The 20,758-nt window shown below is 48.9% G+C and overlaps 10 protein-coding genes across 10 annotated transcripts; 7 read left to right on the top strand and 3 right to left on the bottom strand.

The window, feature by feature from the left end:
• Positions 1 to 9: 9 nt before the first annotated feature.
• On the top strand, positions 10 to 2,839 carry BKA55DRAFT_689013 (uncharacterized protein; the record flags this gene model as incomplete). Its single annotated transcript, XM_046199299.1, has 4 exons — positions 10 to 823; positions 871 to 1,575; positions 1,622 to 2,711; positions 2,761 to 2,839. 4 exons carry the CDS (start codon positions 10 to 12, stop codon positions 2,837 to 2,839), a joined length of 2,688 nt encoding a protein of 895 aa, XP_046049764.1.
• A 90-nt stretch (positions 2,840 to 2,929) lies between these two features.
• On the bottom strand, positions 2,930 to 4,075 carry BKA55DRAFT_689012 (S-adenosyl-L-methionine-dependent methyltransferase; the record flags this gene model as incomplete). The annotated part of the gene is made up of 3 exons (XM_046199298.1): positions 2,930 to 3,386; positions 3,433 to 3,637; positions 3,685 to 4,075. 3 exons carry the CDS (start codon positions 4,073 to 4,075, stop codon positions 2,930 to 2,932), a joined length of 1,053 nt encoding a protein of 350 aa, XP_046049763.1.
• Positions 4,076 to 4,088: 13 nt separating this feature from the next.
• BKA55DRAFT_593220 (uncharacterized protein) lies at positions 4,089 to 5,279 on the top strand (the record flags this gene model as incomplete). Its single annotated transcript, XM_046195522.1, has 2 exons — positions 4,089 to 4,140; positions 4,510 to 5,279. The coding sequence occupies 2 exons, from the start codon at positions 4,089 to 4,091 to the stop codon at positions 5,277 to 5,279; spliced, it is 822 nt and encodes a 273-aa protein (XP_046049762.1).
• A 401-nt stretch (positions 5,280 to 5,680) lies between these two features.
• Positions 5,681 to 8,493, top strand: BKA55DRAFT_510882 (uncharacterized protein; the record flags this gene model as incomplete). The annotated part of the gene is made up of 5 exons (XM_046187650.1): positions 5,681 to 6,529; positions 6,702 to 6,785; positions 7,227 to 7,577; positions 7,626 to 7,748; positions 7,789 to 8,493. 5 exons carry the CDS (start codon positions 5,681 to 5,683, stop codon positions 8,491 to 8,493), a joined length of 2,112 nt encoding a protein of 703 aa, XP_046049761.1.
• Positions 8,494 to 9,016: 523 nt separating this feature from the next.
• Positions 9,017 to 10,151, top strand: BKA55DRAFT_565818 (uncharacterized protein). Its single transcript, XM_046192552.1, has one exon. It carries the CDS (start codon positions 9,507 to 9,509, stop codon positions 9,831 to 9,833), a length of 327 nt encoding a protein of 108 aa, XP_046049760.1. The 5' UTR covers positions 9,017 to 9,506; the 3' UTR covers positions 9,834 to 10,151.
• A 428-nt stretch (positions 10,152 to 10,579) lies between these two features.
• BKA55DRAFT_593217 (uncharacterized protein) lies at positions 10,580 to 10,831 on the bottom strand (the record flags this gene model as incomplete). The annotated part of the gene is made up of 2 exons (XM_046195521.1): positions 10,580 to 10,636; positions 10,670 to 10,831. The coding sequence occupies 2 exons, from the start codon at positions 10,829 to 10,831 to the stop codon at positions 10,580 to 10,582; spliced, it is 219 nt and encodes a 72-aa protein (XP_046049759.1).
• Positions 10,832 to 11,348: 517 nt separating this feature from the next.
• On the bottom strand, positions 11,349 to 13,747 carry BKA55DRAFT_341275 (uncharacterized protein). The gene has a single exon (XM_046185752.1). It carries the CDS (start codon positions 13,444 to 13,446, stop codon positions 11,641 to 11,643), a length of 1,806 nt encoding a protein of 601 aa, XP_046049758.1. The 5' UTR covers positions 13,447 to 13,747; the 3' UTR covers positions 11,349 to 11,640.
• A 1,047-nt stretch (positions 13,748 to 14,794) lies between these two features.
• On the top strand, positions 14,795 to 17,299 carry BKA55DRAFT_341165 (tryptophan synthase beta subunit-like PLP-dependent enzyme). Its single transcript, XM_046185751.1, has 2 exons — positions 14,795 to 15,550; positions 15,603 to 17,299. The coding sequence occupies exons 1-2, from the start codon at positions 14,966 to 14,968 to the stop codon at positions 17,265 to 17,267; spliced, it is 2,250 nt and encodes a 749-aa protein (XP_046049757.1). The 5' UTR covers positions 14,795 to 14,965; the 3' UTR covers positions 17,268 to 17,299.
• A 407-nt stretch (positions 17,300 to 17,706) lies between these two features.
• On the top strand, positions 17,707 to 18,438 carry BKA55DRAFT_689005 (uncharacterized protein; the record flags this gene model as incomplete). Its single annotated transcript, XM_046199297.1, has 1 exon — positions 17,707 to 18,438. The coding sequence occupies one exon, from the start codon at positions 17,707 to 17,709 to the stop codon at positions 18,436 to 18,438; it is 732 nt and encodes a 243-aa protein (XP_046049756.1).
• A 66-nt stretch (positions 18,439 to 18,504) lies between these two features.
• BKA55DRAFT_689004 (uncharacterized protein) lies at positions 18,505 to 20,313 on the top strand (the record flags this gene model as incomplete). The annotated part of the gene is made up of 1 exon (XM_046199296.1): positions 18,505 to 20,313. One exon carries the CDS (start codon positions 18,505 to 18,507, stop codon positions 20,311 to 20,313), a length of 1,809 nt encoding a protein of 602 aa, XP_046049755.1.
• Positions 20,314 to 20,758: the final 445 nt, after the last annotated feature.

Here is a 20,758-nt window from a genome sequence, read left to right as displayed (position 1 = left end):
ATAGACGCTATGCGCGCTGATAACGTGGATATGGGTAATGCCAAAGATACGGACCGTGCCCCTCCTTATGCAACCTCCAGTGGGGAGCCCTTTTTGGACTTTGACGCATTGGCCTTTGACCCTGGTGCACCCGAGTCGAGTACATATGAACCTGCTTTCGAGAATGGATTGGAGGGAAATGAGTTCGAGTTCAACTTTGACGATTTGTGGTCTGCGGATATGGCTCAACTTCCTCTCACGGCAGATGAGATCGATTTCACACAGACCCATCAGCTTCAAAGCGATACAAGCTTACAACATGATGGCTTACAGCGCCCAGGGACTGAGCAACTCGCACTCAACTTCGGGGATCTCATGAGGAACATTTCAGAGTCCCCATCGTCAACCCAATCTCCAAGCATCCTAACCCCCCCAATCCCATCTCCCCTTCCCCCAAAGATCGGCCATCGCTTCACCCTCGATGCCATCCGCTCATTGAAGGACTGGTTCGCTCGAAATACCGACAACCCCTATCCAAATGAAGAAGAAAAGACTATGCTAGAACACCAAACCGGCTTGAGTCGAACTCAAATTACAAATTGGCTAGCAAATGCTCGAAGACGGAGAACTACTACCGATAGCGGAACTCAGACAGCTTCAGGAAAGTCTGGCAAGGTTCCTTCTGAGTATACGCCAACACGAGCTGGTACACCCATACCAAGAAGACGATCTGAGAAAGGAATACATCCTTTGCAGAGATGGGTTGACTCACCACCTGAAAATGAACCGGCTGCTGTGTCTGCGATTGCACGTGCGATGGCTTCAGGCGAATTAGTCACATCCAGTACGTTACCTTGCACCCAAACTCAAGATGGAGTCTGACAAGAACAGGAAGCCGAAGTCGAAGGGGAACATTCTCAAGTGATGAGAGACTGCCCCGAAGACGTGGCCATAGATCAACAACTAGCAGTCTCGGAACATCGAGAAGTGCATCGACAGATTCACGTTCCTCACGCGGCTCCATTAGTGGCACCTCGTCACACAGCCGTGGCAGGCCGATCCAGAAACGAAGACCACAGAAGACATCACTTATGAAGCCTCGGCTCAAATTTCAATGCACGTTCTGTACCGAAACCTTTAGTCGGAAATATGATTGGCAGCGCCATGAGAACTCACTTCATCTATCTTTGGAACGATGGGAGTGTTCCCCTAACGGTCCAACAACCACGGACCCAGATACTGGTCAAATCATCTGCTTATTCTGCGGTGAAAATAACCCAGATGATGAGCATATAGCTGGCCATAATCCATCTGCATGCCAGGAGAGATCGTTCAGCAGAAAAGATCACCTCAAGCAGCATCTGCGCCTTGTGCACAACGCTAGATTATCTGACCTTTCTATGAAACTATGGAGGACAGCACAACCAGACATTATTTCGAGATGTGGATTCTGTCAAGCTTCGTTGACTAGATGGATCGATAGAGTTGATCATGTCGCGAACCATTTCAAGATGGGTTGTACGATGAATAATTGGGTTGGCGACTGGGGGTTTGAGGATGATATATTGAAGACTATAGAGAAGGCTTTGCCGCCATGTAAGTGCCTTTTGACACATTGAGGTACGGTACTAACGGGTATCAGACTTGGTAGAATTGGAGCGTGGAACTCCATTCCCCTTCGCTGCGAGTGGCAAGCCGCCTGATTCTCCTCGCAGCGCATACGAGCTCATCACGATGGAGTTGGCATACTTCATTTCGAACCATAGTGACACTATTGGGAGCTTACCGAGTCACACGAGTTTACAACTAGAGGCTTGTCGCATCATGTTTGCGTCCGAAGTCACATTTCCCGAACCGAACCTGGACTCTCATGGAGGTTCATCATGGTTCAGAGACTTGCTTCTGTCCTCTGACGAGATTGCTCAACAAGCCCGCTTCGCACCGATTCGATCGAGTACAGAGAGTAGACTTTCTGTGTTGAGGATCAAGGGAAAGAACTCGTTATTTGAGGAGTGTCCGCTGGAGTCACGACTTCAAGCCTTCATGCGTGATCGAAGAATGAGGGGGTTGTCTGAGGTATCAGACGGGGAGTTGCAGAAAGAGGCTGGCCGCATTGTTATGCAAATGGAGAGCGAGTTGCAAACGAAGCCAGAGTTTGTGGCTAACTGGCTGATTGGGTTTCTGTATAACTCAACAAACTGGATAAGCGACTTTCGACGGCGCGCAGACATAGTGTCGGCCGATGACAGCTGGAAGCTTCCATCGCCAAGTCATATCGCATGGTCTACTGAGCAGACAGGTGTCAAGGCACAACATGATCTATCTTGGGCAAACAACTCGTCTCTCTTTGGCGGAAACGACTGGTCTTTCGGGGGGCAGGCTGGGCCTTCGGGCGCAAGCATGACTTGGCCAACAAACGAACCAGACAAGAACGCCGATCAAACCATGTTTGATGCGTCACTCGACGACTTTACATGGATTTGGTCAGACGAAAAGTCACTACCTAAAATACCCCAGACGACCCCGAGTCCCGGAGCAGAAGGTGAGTCAGGCCTTCGACCGACATGGCTTGGTCCGGGGATCTATGTCTTGAATGATCCGAATCACCTCCCGTGGTTTGCTCGTGAGATGAAGAGATGGGTAAAAGCTGCCATGTCACCGAACAACCCGATCTGTCATGTTCCTTCGGATGAGGAGCTTAGACATCAAGCTCGATGTCTGCTTTACAATGAGTAAGTACCCACCATCTTGTCATTTGAAGCATCCAACTTACCCTGTCAGTGACGATCCTTGGAACCAAACACCTGCGGACCACGCGCAATGGTTGGAGATGTTCAAGAAGGAGGTAGGATTTATCTAAAGTACGGACGAGAGAATCCCCACACGTATGGCAGGGGATTGTGGTAGCGACGGGAGAACCCGCCACCGCAGCACACCATGGGAGGGCAGTCTATGGATTGAAAGGCTTCTGCGCACATAGCGAATGGAAGTGAACATAAGAATGCACCGAAGGATCCTTCAAGTCCTTTCGAACCTTGATAAGGAAGACTTCAACCTCTTCAGGCGTCCACCCCAAAGCTCGAGTGAACGGACCGATGGTGATTGCATACAGACCATCATAGATGACACTTCTGTTATAGAGGCCAATCATCTTGAGGTTTGGGTCCTTGGGCCATGGACCAACTGGCACTTTCTTGATATCGTGGCGGATATTGACGAATCCAGCGTCGTGTAGTCTATCGGGGTTCTTCTCGGCAGCGTGCATCTCAATGCCTGACTTGGCGAGGGCAGCTCGGATGTTGGCTACCATTTGGGGTGGTGTAAAGTCCGGACGTAGTGTTCCGTCGTCGCATCCGTATACCCATCGGAACTCAGGAATCTCGATCCATCCTCCTGGTTTTAATGCGCTGTGAATGTTAGTTGGAAGCGTTACGCCAGTCGCAGGGTTGTTACCGGTAGATCTGTCCCAGCAGCGCAGGCCAGTTCTTGATTGCGGTAGACATATTGCGCAAATGGACGAGGTCTATTGAGTTTTCGGAGTATAGCCATGGTGCTTCGGCGTCGTCGACGAGGAATCGAACGTTGGGAGGAACCCATGGTGGTTGAATGGGACTCAGGTCAATCCCAATGACTTCAGCGCTGGGATATTCGTCGCCCACTACAATGCATCAGCATTTCTCTTTGCGTCCCAATTATGCAACGTACTATCAATCGCCCAGCTTCCAGTTCCTGTCCCGATATCAATGATCTTCTGAGGATGGTCCAACGGCGCATTATGCAACCTCCCACCAAGAAGATGCACCGCAACCGTATGCTTCATATCCTCTCTCTCTTGTTCGGGTAGATCATTTGGGAATTGGTACAGGCCCTCCTTGAATTTATGGTATCGTCGACTATTCTCGAATTGATAATCGCGCACGCTCGACGCTAGAGATGAAGACTGTGCGGAAGGCGCGGATGAAGCGTAGCCATCGTCTGTTGCGACATCGTCGTTGGTAGGAGGAGGTGGATGATCGGGTTCAATCGGGGGATCGTGCTGATGTAACTCGGGGACTCGATACGATGGATTCGTCGAAGGATCTGTTATATCGGCCATGACGAATTAATTGATGGTGAAGAAGTTGAAGAAAATGTCCAGGGAAGTGGGGTTCCTATCTATTAGTGAGTGTCCATCCCCATTTCTTGGTTCTTAAGTGATATCGGGGGCGGGAGATCGCCGGATCTCTGTCCGTCTCCGCCTACACTGCAACCAACCCCCACCCAGAGCGTTTTTTCACTGTTATCACTCTGCTCATCTTATGCTGTTGGTCGAGACAAACAGCAGCCACAACTGATTCTTACTGCTTGTCGTCTTATTTATGCTTAATTGGTTAGACGCCATGGAACCATTTAAACTCTCCCTACAAGACGGCACAGTGCTCTCTGGAATCTTCATCATTACATCATCGCCATCAACGCTGAAGCATCGGCCTTTGGTGGTTGGACTTCACGGGGGGTGCTATACGAGCCACTACTTTGATGCTACCCCAGAATACTCGGCGAGGGGTATCAGTGAAGCGCTTTCTGTGCCATTTGTGGCTATAGATCGACCGGATTATAGGGATACTACACCCGTGGGTAGTGTTCCCGAAGGATCAAGCTATCCTGAACAATGGGGACGAAGACTACATGAATCCATTCTCCCAGCCCTTTGGAAAGAGTATGGCTTGTCCAATGCATGCACATGCATCGTTCTTCACTGTCACAGCCTCGGAGCCAACGGCGCAATCGTCGCATCATCCCTGCATGCAACCTCATCGCCACCTGCATACCCCCTCGGCGGTATCGTCATGTCAGGCTTTGGCTCCCTGTTAAAAGACACAGGCGGTCATGTTTCACAGCCCGATCCTCCACCCTCGTATTTGAACATCCCTGTCGAAGTAAAAGACAAGACTTTGCTTCTCCCAGGAACGGCAGACGAAACTGTTTATGCACAGTCTGAGCGTCTCGACCACGCCATTCCGTTTGAGGAACTTGCGGCGTTGAGAAAGTCTTGGTTGGGGGAGTGGAAGGAGAAATGGGGGGTTAATGTTACGGTGCCAGTTATGATTGCTTTGGCGGAAAGGGACCATTATTGGGATGCTACGGAGGAGCATTTGGAGGATTTTAAGCAGGGGTTCCCGAAGAGTGAGAGGGTGGATTTGAGTGTTGTTAAAGCGGCGCCGCATAATATCGAACTGAGTTATTGGGGTCCTGGGTGGTATGCGAGGAGTTTTGGGTTTGCCGTTGAGTGTGCGGTTTCACTGGCATTAGAAAAGTGAGGGCGAGTTAATTCTTGTCTGTAGATAGACCATAAACGATGGAAGAGCCCAGATTATGTACTTCTTATAAATGTACAAGATATACACGAACTTTCCATGGATCACAAGTTCATCTGGGTAGTTCACATCATTGACATAAGGTCAAGACTTGAGCTTAGGCTAGAATTGAATTATCTTATCGTAATGATGAACCTCTAGAACACACCAATATTCGACCCCAGTACTTGCATACTTCATACGGTCTGCAAGACTGTTTTGAGGTGAATTTCCATGGCATTGGTCGAATGACCTGACTCATCAGTCGAAGGGCGCGCCCCTCATTGTCCAGCTCGAAGATAAAAACAGAAGAATTTATCAACTTGATTCTCGATACTTCTTACTGCAAGTATAGAAAAGTTACCATGAGCCAACCACCGCCTCCGGATGCCTTGGACGCCTTTGGTGCAGAAGGCTCTCTGTTACACGTCCCAGGAGGCCGAGGCCTCTGCTATCGAACATCGCAACGCATTCTTCTCCGACCATCAGACGATGACGAAGAATCCGAATACATCGCAAACCTCTGCGAATCTCTCCTTGAGCTTCATCCTACTGACTATCGTGTGCCCTCTCCGATCTTAGCTTCAGGAGTTCCTGCGAAATATGTTTGTAATGGCTGGACGGCCTGGGAATATCTTGAAGGAAAAGCAACCCCTAAAGGCAACTTTGATATTCTTATGAGAGCTTGTCGTGCTTTTCATGTCGATGTAGCGAGTTTGGTCACTGAGAAGCCCTCGTTTCTATCGATGAGACAGAATCGATTTACAGAGGCAGATCTTGTGACGTGGCAGGAAAAGAATCTTGAAGATGTGGAAGGGATCAACAGTGATATTATGGCTGTTGTTCAACCAATTCTTGACCAACTTCTGAAGCTACGACAGTCATTTCGACAGGAAATCACGAAACAGCTTATCCACGGCGATCTCACTGGAAACGTTCTGTTTAACACAGAAACAAACAATCCGCCAGCCATCATCGATATCACGCTTTACTGGCGACCGGCTGAGTATGCAGAAGCTATCATAGTGGCAGACGGGCTCATCTGGTTGAATGAAGATCGAAAGTTGGTTGAGATGTTTGGAACCGATCATACACGGATGCAGCTCCTCGTGAGAGCTTTGTACTGGCGGTGCTTGTCTTTTGCTATTGACCCTATTCTCCCCTGGGTGAACGATAATCTCCCAAAAGCGAACTTCGCAGGGGCTATTTATATTGTGAGGGAATTGATACGCGAGTGCATTTGAGATAGTGAGGGATAAGTTCTTGGGTGCTTACAAGCTGCTCTTGATGCCATACAGATAGCTTGTGAAGACTATGATAATTTGAAGGTGCTCATGGAAGCTACGTCATTTCTAGAATGATCGTTCGAACTATCTACGTTTCAAGCGTCCCAAGATATGGATTCCTGGCTTATCCTTCAATATGGACTGGCACCCGCATTCCCAATCTGGCAAGCTAAGCCTGTTTGCTGTAGCTTGATATCTGATAAGCGGCGCATTCCCCCCCACCCGTAGAATTAAATATTAAGCTTATTTCTCACGCACTGTCTCCTCTTCTATCTATTGGTTCATCACCCTTAGCACATGGATTGCCAAGCAGAAATCTCACGCTTACATAACACCTCTGCCCGTCATCTCCCACCAAGACATATCTCACCCCCATTTACCTAACTTTGAACAGTCATCAAACAATCATGGTCGGTGTTCCGAGCAGCCGAGGCTGCAACTCATGTCGAAAGGCAAAGAAAAGGGTATGTACGAGTTATTGTGATGTTGGAGATTCGGAACTAACTAACGAGATAAGTGTGATCAAAAGCAACCAAAATGCGGCCGCTGTATGAGGCTTGGTGATGAGTGCATTGGAAGTGGAACAAGACGCTTCAAATTTCATCAGTACAAGCCTGATGTACAGACTACACAACTTATCACGCCTCCTGCTGAAACACCTAGCAACGAGACGACTAGACTAACTGCAGAGTTCATATCGCTTATGGCGATTGATGATGATCGGTTTGGTTTTGAAGCCTATGGTCCTTATTTCTTTGCTGATCTTCCTCGACGTATTGGGTCGAATTCTGCTCTCGACACTACCACTTCTGCCATGATTGCATCGTTCCAAGCAATACGTCTACGGAAGACTGCTGACAAAAAGATTTTCTCTCTGTATGGGAAGGCATTAAGGTCTTTGCAGAACTGCTTGAGTGATGATGACCAACCGGTTATGCTTAAGCTGGAACTCGTTTTGATGATGATGCTGTGCCAGGTAACTATACCCGGTGGAACATCTTGGCTTCGGTACTGACGGTGTTAGATCTGGATTGATAACAAGCATGCCAACAAGCATCGAGGAGTCATAGCATATTTGTTAAAGGAAGCTGTATCTCAGGGCGAGATACTTCACTCAGGTGATATACGAGCCTGGTGCTTACAAGCGGTAAGACCTCATCCTACTCGTACATAACTTGACTAACAAGAGTGATCAGATATACGCCGCTCTATGCGACCCAAAGGTCGAGCTTGGGTCATGGTTCTGGGACGTAGCCGTTCAGGATACTATCATGACACGCCCATACCACTACGAACAAAACCTCTACTGCTTCGAACTCGGAGCGATAGGAGATTTACCTGTGTTTCTCCGAGATCCGGAGAGATATCTCTACCAGTTGAAATGTTACTACAACATGCTATCACAGGAACGAGCAGTGATGCGGAAACTCTACGAAGAAGCCATGGTGGCAACGCTTTCAACAGATGCATCACCTGCTTGTAGAATGAAAGCTATAGAATACGCCTCCGGTCACGCAGGCCTTCTCGTTCAAGCAGCATTAATCGGCCCAACACTCAACCCCTTTGGCGTCCTTCCAGATTACACCCAGGATTCTCACGAGATATGCGATGATTCAATACTTCTTGCAAATCGATGTCAGACATTCAGACCATGTGGAGCTTCCTACGTCCCTGAGCTCTTGAAGCTGGTATGGGCGTCATTGGACGATGGATATAGACATGAGGAGCTGGAGAAGTTGATGGATGAGTATGCCGAGGATGTTCAGGGAGCGAGTTATCTTGAAGAGGCGAGGGTTATGAGGGGGAGGTTCGAAAAGCTTGGCTGGAGCAATGAGCTCTTGGGGGAGAGGGAGGAGGGGCCAGGGACACCACCGCCGTGTGTGATTTTGTGAGATGAGATGCTGTGAGAGGATGTATTGAGGACATCAGGATGAAGTTGAAATGAATAGTCCGTCAAAGTCAGAGCCATTCGAGATGTCATATCGCAAGACCCAGTAGAAATGGAAGTGATCCCGTTGTCTGCTAGAGGTCGCACCTGGTAGTGGTAGGGCATTGCTACTAATTTTAGAACCCAATTACACGATAGCTGCACCTTTAATTCCTCCAATCCACTACCGCGTTCGAATTCCCTCAAGCACACCATCTCTAACCTTGACCCTAAACATTCTTGGGAAAACATCCGCTGCGCACAGCATGCTCAAATTGGGGGGCCTCTTTTCAGCTCCGGGTAGATCACAGGGTGATCCCTGGAAATTGGTGCGACGGGACCCCGCTATTAGGTCATTAGCAGAATTAGGAGGGACGATAGTCGGTAAATGTTAGTGCTATAGCTGGATTCTGTGTCAGCCACAGTGCGCTAGATGGATAGTGCACCCCTCTAATTGATGAGTTGATGAGTTGTTTGCTCTTGACAAGGCGAAAATGGAATGAAGTTCCAAGACCTTAGTTTGACCTGGTCTCTGAGATTGACAAGATGCTAACCATATGTGACCAATTATCTTACGATCATCGTCGCCGCCTTCACAAACAGGGCAAGCATACATAGCGTGCCCAGCACAGGATCCTCACCAAAAGCAAGGAAGCTCATCAAATGACAACCCTTCACGACGTTACACCCACCAACTAGAAACCTCCAAGAGTCCAACTAGCACATCATCTCATCTAGCGCTCTCTCAAAATGTAATAGCTTCACTTAAACCCCTGTCATGGCGGTCTCAAGTCCTGGAAGCTTGGTGAGTTAAGCTTATTTCAGTGCCTAACCCCTTCGATCAGCCTTGCGGTGTGAGTCTCCCTCGGATAGCCCTACGGTATTTCAAGGTCTCGTCTTCCCAGCCTTGGGCCTGTCGTCTCTGCTCGTGTTCTCCTCAGTACCTACTCACATTCAAATACTGCATACATCGAGCTCATGGCCGATAAACCCACCACCGCCCCTCAAACATCAACCATCCCCACAATGACCACCGCCGAAAAGTCATCATCCGGCTTTCTAAAAGTCATCGCCTTCTTCGACCTCGTCGTCAAACTCGCCGCGACAGGCGCGCTCATCGGAATTCTCGTTTTGCTTGTACAGTTCAACAACAACATCGATAAGCTCTTCAACGGCAGTAGATCGCTCCCCGTTCGAGTCTCCGATGCCGCGCCGCTGCGTATCATGCCCGGTTATTCGGGCACCTTCGATGTTCGTATGACGAATAACGCGAATAACCCTGTGTGGTTCAAGGTGGACAATTAGACGGAAGACTGGAGGTGTATAATGTTTCGGCGCTTCGTGGGAGTCGGGCTCATTTCGGTGGGAGATGGCGGTGGACAGTTCACTCAAGGCCTGTAGCGTGTTAATGCTATTCTGGTGGCGTGTTCGTGATGCTTACCTGCGCTGAGACTTCAATCAACATATTCCCTATCGCATGATGATCATGCTAAACATAACCAGCATTTCATGATATTGTTACAGTAAGAGCAAGTTGAGAGTCGCGGCGCAAGACGCGACACATCCATCACGGCGGTAATTGAACCGAGCACAAATGGCGACAGACAAGACAGCAGTCTTCTAGAAAAAAAAAAGAGTATCATTTAGCAAACACATAAACTAATTGCGAGCTATAAATGGTCTAAGCAGATCAAATGTAAATGTCTTTCCCGTGCCGTAACTAACTGGATATTCCCGTGCGCCCGTCTAAGGTAATGGTACCGAAGGAAACTCCCGATCGGGTGAAACCGTTGAAATCCGGAAGAGGGGGTTCAGGGATACACGTGACCACCCGGATCGTGACCGTTGCCGGCCCCACCCGGGCCGAGGATTTGAACGCCGAGAAAAAAACGTGGGAGAAACGCCATGAGTAGTAGGAAATTTGGTCGTTGTCGAATGTTCAAAAAGACGCCGCTAGTGTTCTTTCTTCTTTGATGTATATGTGGTTTTATTTGCTTTGTGCTGGGTATTTTGTTCTGTTGTTGTTGCGCTGCCCCCGAAGTCGGCCACGCTCAGGCCTTCCATGCGGCAAGGTTGCCGAGCAAGCCGCGAACGCTGTTACGGCTCTCCTCGAGAACTGCGGTGTCTCGTGTTTGCTAGACTTTCGACTCGACGGCTGACAGGACGCGCAAGTGCTCCTTCTTGAGCTCCTCGAAGCCATCGTCAAGCTGCTTGTGCCATGGGTACAGGACACCCACCTGGAAGCTGAGTGCCGAGCCGGCGATGATAAAGTTGGTGATGGAGAGGGCGCGAGTGATGATCATGGTGACTGATTTGAAGGAGTTGTTTTTACTGACTTGTAGAGAGTAATGCAGTTGTGCGAGTAAAGCTGAAGATGAAGGCTTGGGTTGGCGACAGACACGGGAAGCAAAACACAACAAAGCTACAGAAAAAATAAAAGAAAGAATGAAATATGAGAAAAGAAAAAAAGAAGAACAAAGTTAAAAAGGAGTACCGACAGAAAAGAACAACAGAGAAGAATCCCCGCATACGTACGTGACATTCGGCTCGGTGTTGCCCAATTTATCCAAAAAGGTAAGGCCGCCGTAAATAAACAGGAATCAACAGTCTCGGCTCGCGTGAGCAAGGGATGGTCGAGACTCTGACAAGTCATGGAGAGTCGGACCAGGGGCTGTCAAATGAGACGCTGTCATCCGAACTCCGGATTTCACATGTCCACTGTTCTTGTGTGCGTGTCTGTTGTCACTTGTCAAAGAGAGTTTGACATTTGCCACAACTTCATGATTCCCCACATTGACGCAGGGATGCTGGAGTACGAGGGAGTCACTGGGTATTGGTCTTCTGAACTTGAGTTGAACTCTTGTTCGTGAAGAAGTTGTTCTCGAGGTTTTGGCATTTCGCTTAATGGCTTCGAATGTCGAATTAATTGAACAATCCTTCTACGGGCCTTCTGGACTTAACCGCCGTTAGCCGTCAGCGGAGTCACTAGGACAAGGTTCCCACGTGTCGAATGCAGGGCTGCATCGGTTCCCCCGATTGCCTCCATTCTTCCGTACCGATGCCGGGTCAGTGACATCTCCCGTATCCGTATCCACCTCCAAGAGCGGCTCATCTACCGGTCTTCGGTACCCATATCGCCGGGGTCGTGGATCCCGGATCCTCCAACCCATTGCTCCATCGTCAACCCAGACCGGAAGTGAGCAGCGATGTGATCTGTTCGTTCTCCCCAGCTGTCCATCATGACTTGACAGAAACCGCATTTGCTTCTTATCATATCTTGTCGGTGTTGTAGCAGACTCAGGTCCGGTTTCCAGCCATCCCACTTGCGACAACCATGAAACTTGTGTAGGTGTTGCCAGAGGTGGTCTTTGCGTGTGAACTTGCGCTCTGAAACGGGACGCTCGGCGCAAGTGTCGAATTCGTGAGCTTGAATGTGCTCGTCGCTGGGTGAGTTCTCACCACAGAAAAGGCATTGCGGGCCATCTTCACTCATGCGCCAGACTAAAAACGATTGATCTGGCGTGACAGGCAATGCGCAAATCCATGAATCGAGACCCGGCAGATGAATTGATCGCTCATGGCGAACCCAATCGTATTTTTTCTTGAAGCTTTGTCCGCAAAATGTGCATTGAAACGCGACAAACTTCTTGGTTCGTGATCTTGAGGATGTAGTCCTGGATATGGAGGGTCCTTCTGCCACTGAGCTACTACCAGAGCGAGAGAAGAATGCCGCCTCCCTTGAACGATATGAGTAACAAGAAGATGCCGAGTTGGACGAGGCCTCTTGCAGATTAGAAAGCCAGAGAGAGTCATTGCTCGCAGATGACCCTGGCCCATCAGACGCACCCGCATCACTGTCCAACGAGCTATGTCCACTCGACTGAGCAGCCAGCGCATTTTGGATTGCCGTCGCTGAAGCAGGCTCCTCATCGGGCGGAGAATTCTTCCAGCGATCCAAGGGTGACATGTTTTTGCGGAGGTAATGCGGCATGGGGGATCCTGGTGCAAATCCTTGACGACCCCGGCCAGGCGATGCAGAGTAAGTCGAGGAGAGTCGATGGCGTCGTCTAGTATTGGCAAACCAATTGACTACTTGACTCCTGCTCAATCCCGACTGTTGAGAAAGACTGACTTTCTCTTCCTCTGATGGGTAGGGATGGTCCAGATTGGAAAGATACCAATTTCGCAGCACCCTCGTCTTTCGCACCGATCGAGTATTTGCTCTTTTGCCCGACAGAGCTGCCACTGAAAGGCCCTGCGATGATTGGCCTTCATCAACGGTCGCAGGGACACCTAGGATACTGTGCTCACTAACCCCATGAAGACGACCGATAACAGGTTCCGACGTCTCAAATTCTGACGGCTTCCTCTTCTTCTGCCCTGCCAAGCTGCATTCGCGGAACAAGGCGACACAGCTACTGCAACTCTTGGTAGGGTTGGGGTTTGCAACCGTAGTTTGCAAGATCAGGCATTGCAAACGGGTTCGACGACAATTCGTGCACGGCACAGGAGGGCGAGAGGCTCCATTCTTCACAAAGAATTCATCAATTGTAGTCATGGGCGTTTTAATGGAGTCATTGGAAGTTGGTAACGGCGCAGGGATACCCCAATCTGTGGCTGGTTGATTGAGAAAAGAAAAGTCCTGATTGAGATCATCTGCGGGTGTCTCGGAGGCTGCTTTGGCCTGCTGAAAGTCGGCATACCAATCAATCTGAAAATCCGGAATCTCTGAGCTTTGAAAGCTAAACGCTTCTTGAGGGTTGATCGTCTGTAGAGTGCTGTCGATAATCGCTCCCTCAGTAAGCGAATTCGACGAGCTTCTCGATTGAGGGGCTAGATCATCAATCTGGTCGTAAGGAAGTGTAAGCGCAGCATTTTCGCCGCCAGTGAATAGAATGTCATCCAGCGAAAAGTCCATTGTCGTACTGAACTGAGGGCAATGGCCTCTCAACGACTTCAGAGGGTTGATGAAGAGGCATGTGAAGATGTTGGAGTGGAGTTTTGAGACTGGAAGTTGCGATAACGTCACGCGTAGCGTTCGCTTGAAGCGATGTCGGGCTTAGTCACAGCCGCGATGCAGTAACAGCGCGCACCGCCCGTTTGGGATATCTTTAACGGCACTCTTTGGTGTTTTCCTGCAGGTCATCATTTGTAGCCTATACTTGAAGATTGAAGAGATCAACGATATCACACCAATGCCCACGTCCGATGTTGCCAAGGTTTGATTGTGCTTTGCGGTGGAAAAATACTTAGAGGGCGCTGCGACTCCGCTATCTTGAGTTTGACAGTCGACAGTCAGCTGAACCTGCCTTCTTCAATACGCAAATACTTTAATGCTTTCCAATTGGAAGTCACGCAATGGGTCTATTCAATTGCATGTTCTAGAAGAGATTGGTTAGGATCAAGGTCGGAGCAATAATAAAATAGCTGTCGAGGCGTTTGCTCTTTCGGTACACAGTCAACTACGACCGCACCCATAGAGTTTGTATGTCAGGACAATCTTTAGGGGCATTGCCATAAGATTGTAGCTGTAGGACTGTCGGATCTTAGAAAAATTGCTTGAACTTAGGTATCATATTGAAAAGGGATACACTTTACAACATTTCTCATCGTTCTTGAAGTCATAGCCACAACACTACACATGGATACAGGGTGGCTGACCGAGGAGTTCTGGGACGGTATATGGGCGCTCTGCCACGACCGCACAAAGCCAAACTGATCCTCATCCTTTGCAATCACAGCAGCCAGAGCTCATCGTTCTAGACTCAATGGAATTATGTCCATATCCAATAGCGCTGGTTGGGACACAACGTGTTTATGAGATTGGGTTCACCTGCAGAACTGAAATGCGGAGCGACACAGGAAGTTTGTCTACTGCGCAGACCCGTTGAATGTGTACAGCAACAATCGTATAAAATTACCCGATTCTGCTTAGTTTTACGAGCCGATGACATTTGACGGAGACTAGCCTACTGTAAAACAGCGGCTAGAAATGCGCCCGAAAATTATTGGTCTAAACTCTTGTTGATGTGTACTGTAGCCTCGTGCGATACCTTGGCATCAACGATTGAGAGCATGGGGATATATATTTGACTGCAAATATATATTTTCAAAGACACAGGAAGACGGAGAGTATAGTAGTTCGCATCGTGAACATCAGTACGAGTTGAACGGAGGATACCTAATTATGAGACTGCCCTCTGCGGGGTTAGTGCTGTCCCCAGAAGGCGCATCACCAATGTCAACTTGGGCGCAATTGCGTATAAAAATGTTGTAAAACTTCCTCGGAAGAGCCAGAATATCTCAACAGTATCATCTTCCCTTCATTCAGCTTCCCATTGCATCTTGTTCTGGCTTCCCCGCCAGTCACTCAATTCTCCGCACCAAACCTACTCCATCTCCAAGCCTTGAGTTGGAGAAACCCAGCAACAAGCATCATGACCACTCGTCGACACGTTCACTTCAACTCCAAAGCCAAATCATGGACTTCACCTGAGCCTGCCTCTCCAGAAGCCATTGGTCAGTTTCATCAAAGTCTCCCCAATTATGAGCCAACGCCTCTTGTTAGTCTCGACAACCTCGCCAAGGAGATTGGAGTCAGTGCAGTCCATGTCAAAGATGAGACAAACCGCTTCGGTCTTCCAGCGTTCAAGATTCTGGGTGCTTCTTGGGGCGCATTCCGCTCCATAACCGAGAAATTGGGGTTGCCTCTTGACTCAGAGATTGATAATGTTCGGGAAGCAGCCAAGTCTCATCAATTGACGCTGTACGCGGCGACAGAAGGGAACCATGGACGTGCGGTCGCACGTATGGGTGCTATCTTCGACATCTCAGCTGAGATTCACGTCCCAGCGTCGATGCATCCTTCCACTGTCAAATTGATTGAGTCTGAAGGCGCAAAAGTTGTCATGTCAAGGGGCAGATATGAAGATGCGATGCTTGAGGCCGAGTCTGCGTCTAAGCATGAGAAGGGTATCATGGTCCAGGACCATGCATTCGGCGACTATCAGACCGTTCCACAGGTTCGCAGCCTCTCTATTAATCACTTCTTGTCACTCTAACGTATAATGACAGTGGATTGTTGATGGCTATGGCACCATGATGCGAGAGGTTGACAAGCAACTCGGTTCTACCAAAGCTGACTTGGTCATCGCTCCTGTCGGAGTTGGATCCTTTGCCCAAGCTGTCGTCTCTCACTTCAAGAGACAAGGTACATCCACATCCATGTTGACAGTTGAGCCTGATACTGCGGCGTGTTTGTGGAAGAGTCTAGAGAAGGGCGAATTCACTGAGATCCCAACAACTGGCACCATCATGGCTGGTCTCAACTGCGGAGCTCCTTCAACAATCGCATGGGACCTATTGAAGAATGGCGTAGATGCAAGCTTGACCGTGTCAGACTATGAAGCTCACAAGTCTGTCCTGTATCTTCAATCTCAGGGTATCAACGCCGGACCCTGTGGAGCCTCGACATTGGCTGCGTTGAGACGGCTTACATCGGATGACAAGAAAGCCCTTGGACTCAATGAGAAGTCCACCGTCGTGATCTTCTGTACAGAGCGAAACCGAGACTATGATGTGCCTCATGACGTTTCTGGCAATGATCCAGTTGCACTCACTCAGACTCTTGTTCAGATCAACTCAGCCAGTCCCGACTTGGGTTCTGTTCCCGGGCCTGGCGAGACAACTATCGCACGTTACGTCGCTGCATGGCTAGAACATCGGGATTTGGAGACACATTGGGTTGAATATACAAAAGGTCGTCCCTCTGTCGTCGGTGTTGTTCGTGGCTCTGGCGGCGGAAAGAGTGTCATGTTCAACGGACACCTGGACACTGTAACCATCATGGGCTACGACGATGATCCATTGAGCGGCAAAATTGCTGATGGTCGTCTGTACGGTCGCGGTTCCGCTGACATGAAGGGAGGTGTTGCAGCAGCTATGATTGCTCTGGCCGATGCTAAGAAACTTGGTCTTCGTGGAGATGTGATCTTCACTGGTGTTGCCGACGAGGAGAGCTTGAGTAAGGGAACCGAAGACATCCTTCGCGCGGGATGGAGAGCAGATGCCGCTGTTGTTTCGGAGCCAACGAACCTTGAGATCAATCACGCGCACAAGGGATACTGTCACGTTGAGATTAAGGTCTATGGACTTGCCGCACATGGCTCACGGGCCGATCTAGGTATTGATGCTATTGTCAATGCTGGTCGTTTCCTCGTGGAGTTTGGCCGATATGTGAAGAAGTTACAAGAAGGTCCAGGCGATGAGACTCTGGGAACAGGCACTGCACACGCTTCAGTCATCTCGGGTGGCGAGGAAGCCTCATCCTATCCCGCACAGTGCACCATCATCGCAGAGCGCCGTACAATCCCTGGAGAGACCAATGAGGTTATCCAGAAGGAGTTCGACGACTTAATTGCCAAGGTAGCAAAGCAAGTCACCGACTTCAAGGCAGACGCCAAGATCTTCTTCAGTCGTCCTCCCCAGTTTACACATGCAGATCATCCCTTCACCAAGCTTGTCTCCGGCATTGTAGGCAATGTCACTGGCAAAGATGCGGTTATTGCCGGTGCCCCGTTCTGGACCGATTGCGCTTTGTTGGCTGAGAAAGGGATAGTGCCCCTACTCTGGGGGCCAAAAGGAGAGGGATTCCACGGAAAGGAGGAGTTTGTTTACGTGAAGTCAATTGAACAAGTGGCTGAGGGATTGACCAATATCGCAGCCGAGTTCTGTAAGTAGGTAGATAGATTATGCCTCGTAATTAGACTGTAATTATGGGATAGAGATCTTTTGGTCCCTTCCGAGTCCATACCATGACCCTCCCGTTCCAGCACCCTACGATTCAGGCATTTTATAGCACAGATGAACGGATGGTCTAAGCGCCTAAGCAACCACTGTGAAGGCAAGTTTCGGTTCTACCAGTGGAATTTATGGCTGCGACACTGGAACAGGTGGTTCACATCGATGAACAAACCTCCACTGACACCGAACCGAACGTGTATATAAGATCTCCCGTCTTACTCTTCCATCTATTCTTTCTGTTAGACTTTTATTTCCTTCCTTCATCAAACTCGACAAGTCATCATCAACCTCTGGCCTTCAAGTGATCCCTTTCCCCCCTAACAACAACTCACCTTCAACGACACTACCCGTACATCTCACAACCACATCCCATACAATGGCACCTGCAATGCTACCAGACGACCTGGTCGGCGCCTTGCAGCGGTATAAAGAGGACACAAACTCCGTCGCTGCTTGGCTTGCGTCAACGGCAAAACACTGTGGCTACAAGTCACAGACGGCTGAGCCCAACGACAAGGACGCTCAGCAGAAGCCGTCCGGTCGTCTCAAGGGAAACGCACGCAAGGAGGCAAAAGGGCAGGCTACTGATAGTAAGAATGGAACCGGACAAAAGTATACCGTCGCTCTGGATGACTATGTCCCTATGGCCAAATGCATCGCTGCACATCGCAAGGCTACCATCAAGGTACCTACTTCGTTCGTAAGCACCATAAACCGAGTCATCCACCTTAGATCTTCGTTTAGAGCACGAATGGTAAAGCAGGGAGTTGATATCGATGAAAATGCCAACAAAAACCATCTTTACTTCGTCAGTGTACTGGAAACTGTTCGAGACGTTCTACGCCCCAACATGATGAAAGCGGACAAACAAAAATCACCTCAGCCAATGAAGCCAAGCAATCTTACCCAAGGATTCAGCCTGCTTACGGTCCATGAGCCGTCGCAGGAGTTCTTGGATGCTCCGGACATCGAGCGCCCTAAACAGAGGGCTGGGGATAGCACGACGTATGAGGCAGAAGAGCAAACCTCGCTCGACGATGCTTTGGCCGTATGGCATCTGTTGATTTTGGATGCCGGCAAAATCCGAAACCAAATCGCATGGGTTTAGAAAGGCTATTGCGACGGGAAATTTGATCTTACAGTTGCTGGAGTCATCACAGATACTGGCATCCATATGATACAGAATCTGATGGACCAGTCATCCGCACTCTTCGAAAAACATGGCGGTTGCCTCCAAGTTGCGAGGACATATTTCGGCATCAAAGCCACTGAAGAGGGTTACTCCTTACAGGAAATCGACGAGTGCTGGAATGGCAGGCATGCAGATACTAAGCTGTTTGAGCTCTTCGACAGCACGTTCTCACATGCGCTGACAATTATTGAGCCTCTGAGTGCGATGTTCCCAAATCCAAAGGAAGAAATCTTGTCTTCCTCCGAGATGATAAGCAGATTGAAGACTCGTTGCGGCATACCAGGAAGCGACGGTGCCACTCTGGAACTCTCAGTAGACCAGCTGATGGCAGCACGGTTTTGGAACGCAGCACTGGTCTTTCTCACAAAACGTAGGGAGTGTGGAGTCATAGATAAGTTCTCATGCTATGCATATGGAGCGAGTTGTCATCACATGATTTCGCTCAACCTCGCATTCGCATGTCAAGTCCACCTTGATGTGTTCCATCTCACACGGGAGGACTTGGCACGAGGCTCTTTCCAGCTACGAAAACATACAAAGCACATGAGAGACCAACTGAAAGCCTTCATGGTCAATCTCTCCCGTCCAGGCTCGCCCACTGACTCCTCAAACGTTGGTGAGAGCATCGGCCACCTCGTCAAGCGTTTTGACACTATCGTGGGGTATTGTGAACCTGAAGATCAACAAAACAAGCAAGACGAGGCTACCTTCGAAATCTTCAAGATCTTGCCAGCGTTTTCTGGTCTATATCTATTCCATGCTAGGGGACACGCGGCCAAAATGGCATTGAGGATTACCAAGAATGCTGGCGTAATGACAGTCATGGCTCACTTGTACAACTCTATGGAAAAGCTCGAGATACTCAAGACGCGGTGGCCTGACATGGAAGCATTCGAAAAGTGCTTCGAGGTGCGCGACTTATTTTTCGCGGATAAGCCAGCGAGTCGTAAACATTTCATGACACGCCTCTTGATCCAGCTTGGGTATCCAGCGTCCGCTGTGAAAACACCCAAAGAAAGCAGAGTTCAACGCAAGGCGCCACGAGAATTTTTCAAATCATTCACCAAAGGAGCTCCGGGCATAGCTCCAGTGTCCATGATATTCGCCGAAACAGTTAATCGACGTAGCGGGCTCCCAGAATTATCATGGGACGACCTGGCTTACGTCGTATCTGCGAGCCTACACAAAGAGACGATTGCCGATGACGGCACAAACGTCCTTATTTCTCTCGACCTAGAAGAGAAAAGGAAAGTGAAGAACCGGATCGCAAATCCCAAGTCTAAAGACCGGCAAAAGTCAGCGCCGCTTTCCCCTGACCAACAACTGAGACAATTTGCATTAGCTTTGGCCGGAGAGGCACGGGAGCTTGCGTTTCCGTACGTAGAAATGCACAATCTTTGCATTCAACTGTTTGATAGAATCAGTGATCGATGCGCTTCGACACTAGAGGCTGTCGGCTGGGGGCCTGATCCTCTCGATGAGAATCTCATTGCAATGCTGCGAGTTATTTCGCTTGCCAGTGAAAGCAATCATGATGTACCTCTCAGCCAGGCAGCGGATGAAATTGAGAAGCATATCAACACAGATCCAGCGATAGTTTCCAAACTCATCGCAGATGTTCCCGATTCTGATGGGGCATCTATACCCAGCGTCGAGTCATACAAAGTGACTCACAGGACTTTTATCAAGCTTAGTGTAGATAAAAGTCCTTTGGATGAGGAAATCGTCATTTCTTTCGAAGAAATCGATTCGGCTCCTGGAGAAATGGAAGAAACAAGAGGAACTACCTAGGCTAGATAGAGAAATAAGACTTTTGACGCGAGCTCTATCACCTTTGATAGTATTAGTACATCAATATGTACAATCCATGGATAATAAGTTACTCACTGTTCCTATTCTCATAGCTTTTGTTAATGTTTAGTTAGTATTCGAATACTTTATTAGTATGAATAATTATAATATAGATTATACTCACGTGCGTTGTTTTGTTAGACAGAGGAATAAATAATGGACTTCTTTGATAGGTGTGTATTGTTACTTGAAGTGATGGTAGGCATTGCAATTTGGTGTTGAGTCAGCGTTGCAGAAGAGGCACGTGTGTTACATTATCATTCGAGCTGAAATGTAAGCTGGAGCCCTTTGTGCATCACGGCTGAAACATTACTTAACCAGGGTCGTCATTCTCACTGCAATCCTTGCAGCTGACCCGTCTCGAAGCGATGGCACTTCAAGGCCA

Source organism: Fusarium redolens (genome assembly GCF_020744475.1).
Source record: "Fusarium redolens strain MPI-CAGE-AT-0023 chromosome Unknown BKA55scaffold_7, whole genome shotgun sequence".
NCBI lineage: Eukaryota > Fungi > Ascomycota > Sordariomycetes > Hypocreales > Nectriaceae > Fusarium > Fusarium redolens.
This window is presented reverse-complemented; position numbering and strand designations above follow the sequence as displayed.

What these genes read in the sequence shown, in the direction of transcription:
- BKA55DRAFT_565818 (XM_046192552.1), top strand. Translation starts at nt 9,507, where the DNA reads ATGGCCGATAAACCCACCACCGCCCCTCAAACATCAACCATCCCCACA.
- BKA55DRAFT_341275 (XM_046185752.1), bottom strand. Translation starts at nt 13,446, where the DNA reads ATGGACTTTTCGCTGGATGACATTCTATTCACTGGCGGCGAAAATGCT.
- BKA55DRAFT_341165 (XM_046185751.1), top strand. Translation starts at nt 14,966, where the DNA reads ATGACCACTCGTCGACACGTTCACTTCAACTCCAAAGCCAAATCATGG. An exon ending in ACTATCAGACCGTTCCACAG is followed by an intron (nt 15,551 to 15,602) that starts GTTCGCAGCCTC and finishes GTATAATGACAG; the next exon opens with TGGATTGTTGATGGCTATGG.